The following is a 1231-nucleotide window of genomic DNA, read 5'->3' as shown; positions in this document are numbered from 1 at the left end:
TGTGTGTGTGTGTGTGTGTGTGTGTGTGTGTGTGTGTGTGTGTGTGTGTGTGTGTGTGTGTGCAGACAATCCTCAGACTTGTCAGCGTGAGCGAGCGTCTCTGCTCTCTCAGACTCGTCAAGCCCGGGAGGATGAGCGTTTCATCCCAGAATGCACTGCAGATGGGCGTTACAGCCCCGTGCAGTGCCACACTGCTACAGGTTACTGCTGGTGTGTCAGAGTGGACACTGGGAGGCCACGACCAGGCACCTCAGCACGGTAAGAAATCTGTTTGTTCGTTATTTAGCTCATTTGTGTGTTGGAAACTTGACTGTTATTCCTTTTAAAAACTTTCTCTTTTACTGTCTTTTCTTTTTGTTCACTCCTCTTATCCCCTGTCCTCCCTTCCAGTCGTCAGATTTGACTGGTTTTGCAGTCACAGAAGCATTTCATGTTAATCATATAATTTTACACCAATTACTGTCACTGCTCCCTAGGTGGATTTGCCTTAAAGGAAAGACACAGAGCAAATCAGAATAAATTATGGTCGGACTTTCCTGTTCTCGAGGGGCTTTATCAGCGTTGTTGCTGCACAGCTGCTTTCAAACTCCTGGGAGCGAACTGTTGGATGTTTTCTTGTGATGGTTTTGGTTCACTGATGTGAGAATAAACTCCCTTAGGCCTAATGCGTTTTTTAAAATTCTTCTATCTAATGTTTAAGCACTTTATGTGGTTGGACTTGTAATTCTGTAAATAGAAATCACTGTCAGCCAATTAAATCAAACAGCTGTTTCCCCCTTTAGCACACAAAACAAATCAAAGCATCAGATTTGTGTACATGAAAAGAAGTGCCAGTCATATTTTGCATTTATTAATTCAAATTCTACTGCTCAGTCCCTCTGTGACCTCAGTAAACCAGGAGTTTACAGTCTCAGCTGCTGGTTTCTGTCTGGTTTCAAAGGGCCGAGATGACAGCGCTCACAATACTCAGCTGGGGCTTCGTCGCATTAATAAACAATAAAAAGCTAAAAATAAATCATGAAGTGAGATGAGCCATATAAAGTTTTTATTTTAATGTGTAGTTCCATGAAAATGTGATCAGTGATTCCACCCAAACCCTGTTTTTTACATTAAGTCCTTTTTGATGTTATTTTTTTTCACATTTTCCAATTTGGTTGATTTTATATGTGATGATCCTCCTGTGTGTGTGTGTGTGTGTGTGTGTGTGTGTGTGTGTGTGTGTGTGTGTGTG

The 1231-nt window shown here is 41.8% G+C and overlaps 1 protein-coding gene across 1 annotated transcript in view; it reads left to right on the top strand.

Annotated features, from left to right (window-relative positions):
• The window catches only part of LOC102210152 (SPARC-related modular calcium-binding protein 1-like), a 22506-nt gene that overhangs the window by 15261 nt on the left and 6014 nt on the right, over window positions 1–1231 (top strand). Inside the window, exon 6 of the mRNA XM_005737512.1 lies at window positions 66–258. Coding sequence (XP_005737569.1) covers window positions 66–258 — 193 coding nt within the window. The remainder of the gene's footprint in view (window positions 1–65; window positions 259–1231) is intronic.

This window comes from Pundamilia nyererei, unplaced genomic scaffold, assembly GCF_000239375.1.
Source record: "Pundamilia nyererei isolate P.nyererei 1_Seehausen unplaced genomic scaffold, PunNye1.0 scaffold00076, whole genome shotgun sequence".
Taxonomy (NCBI): Eukaryota; Metazoa; Chordata; class Actinopteri; order Cichliformes; family Cichlidae; genus Pundamilia; species Pundamilia nyererei.
Note: the sequence above shows the minus strand (reverse complement) of the source record. Positions and strands in the feature narration are given on the sequence as shown.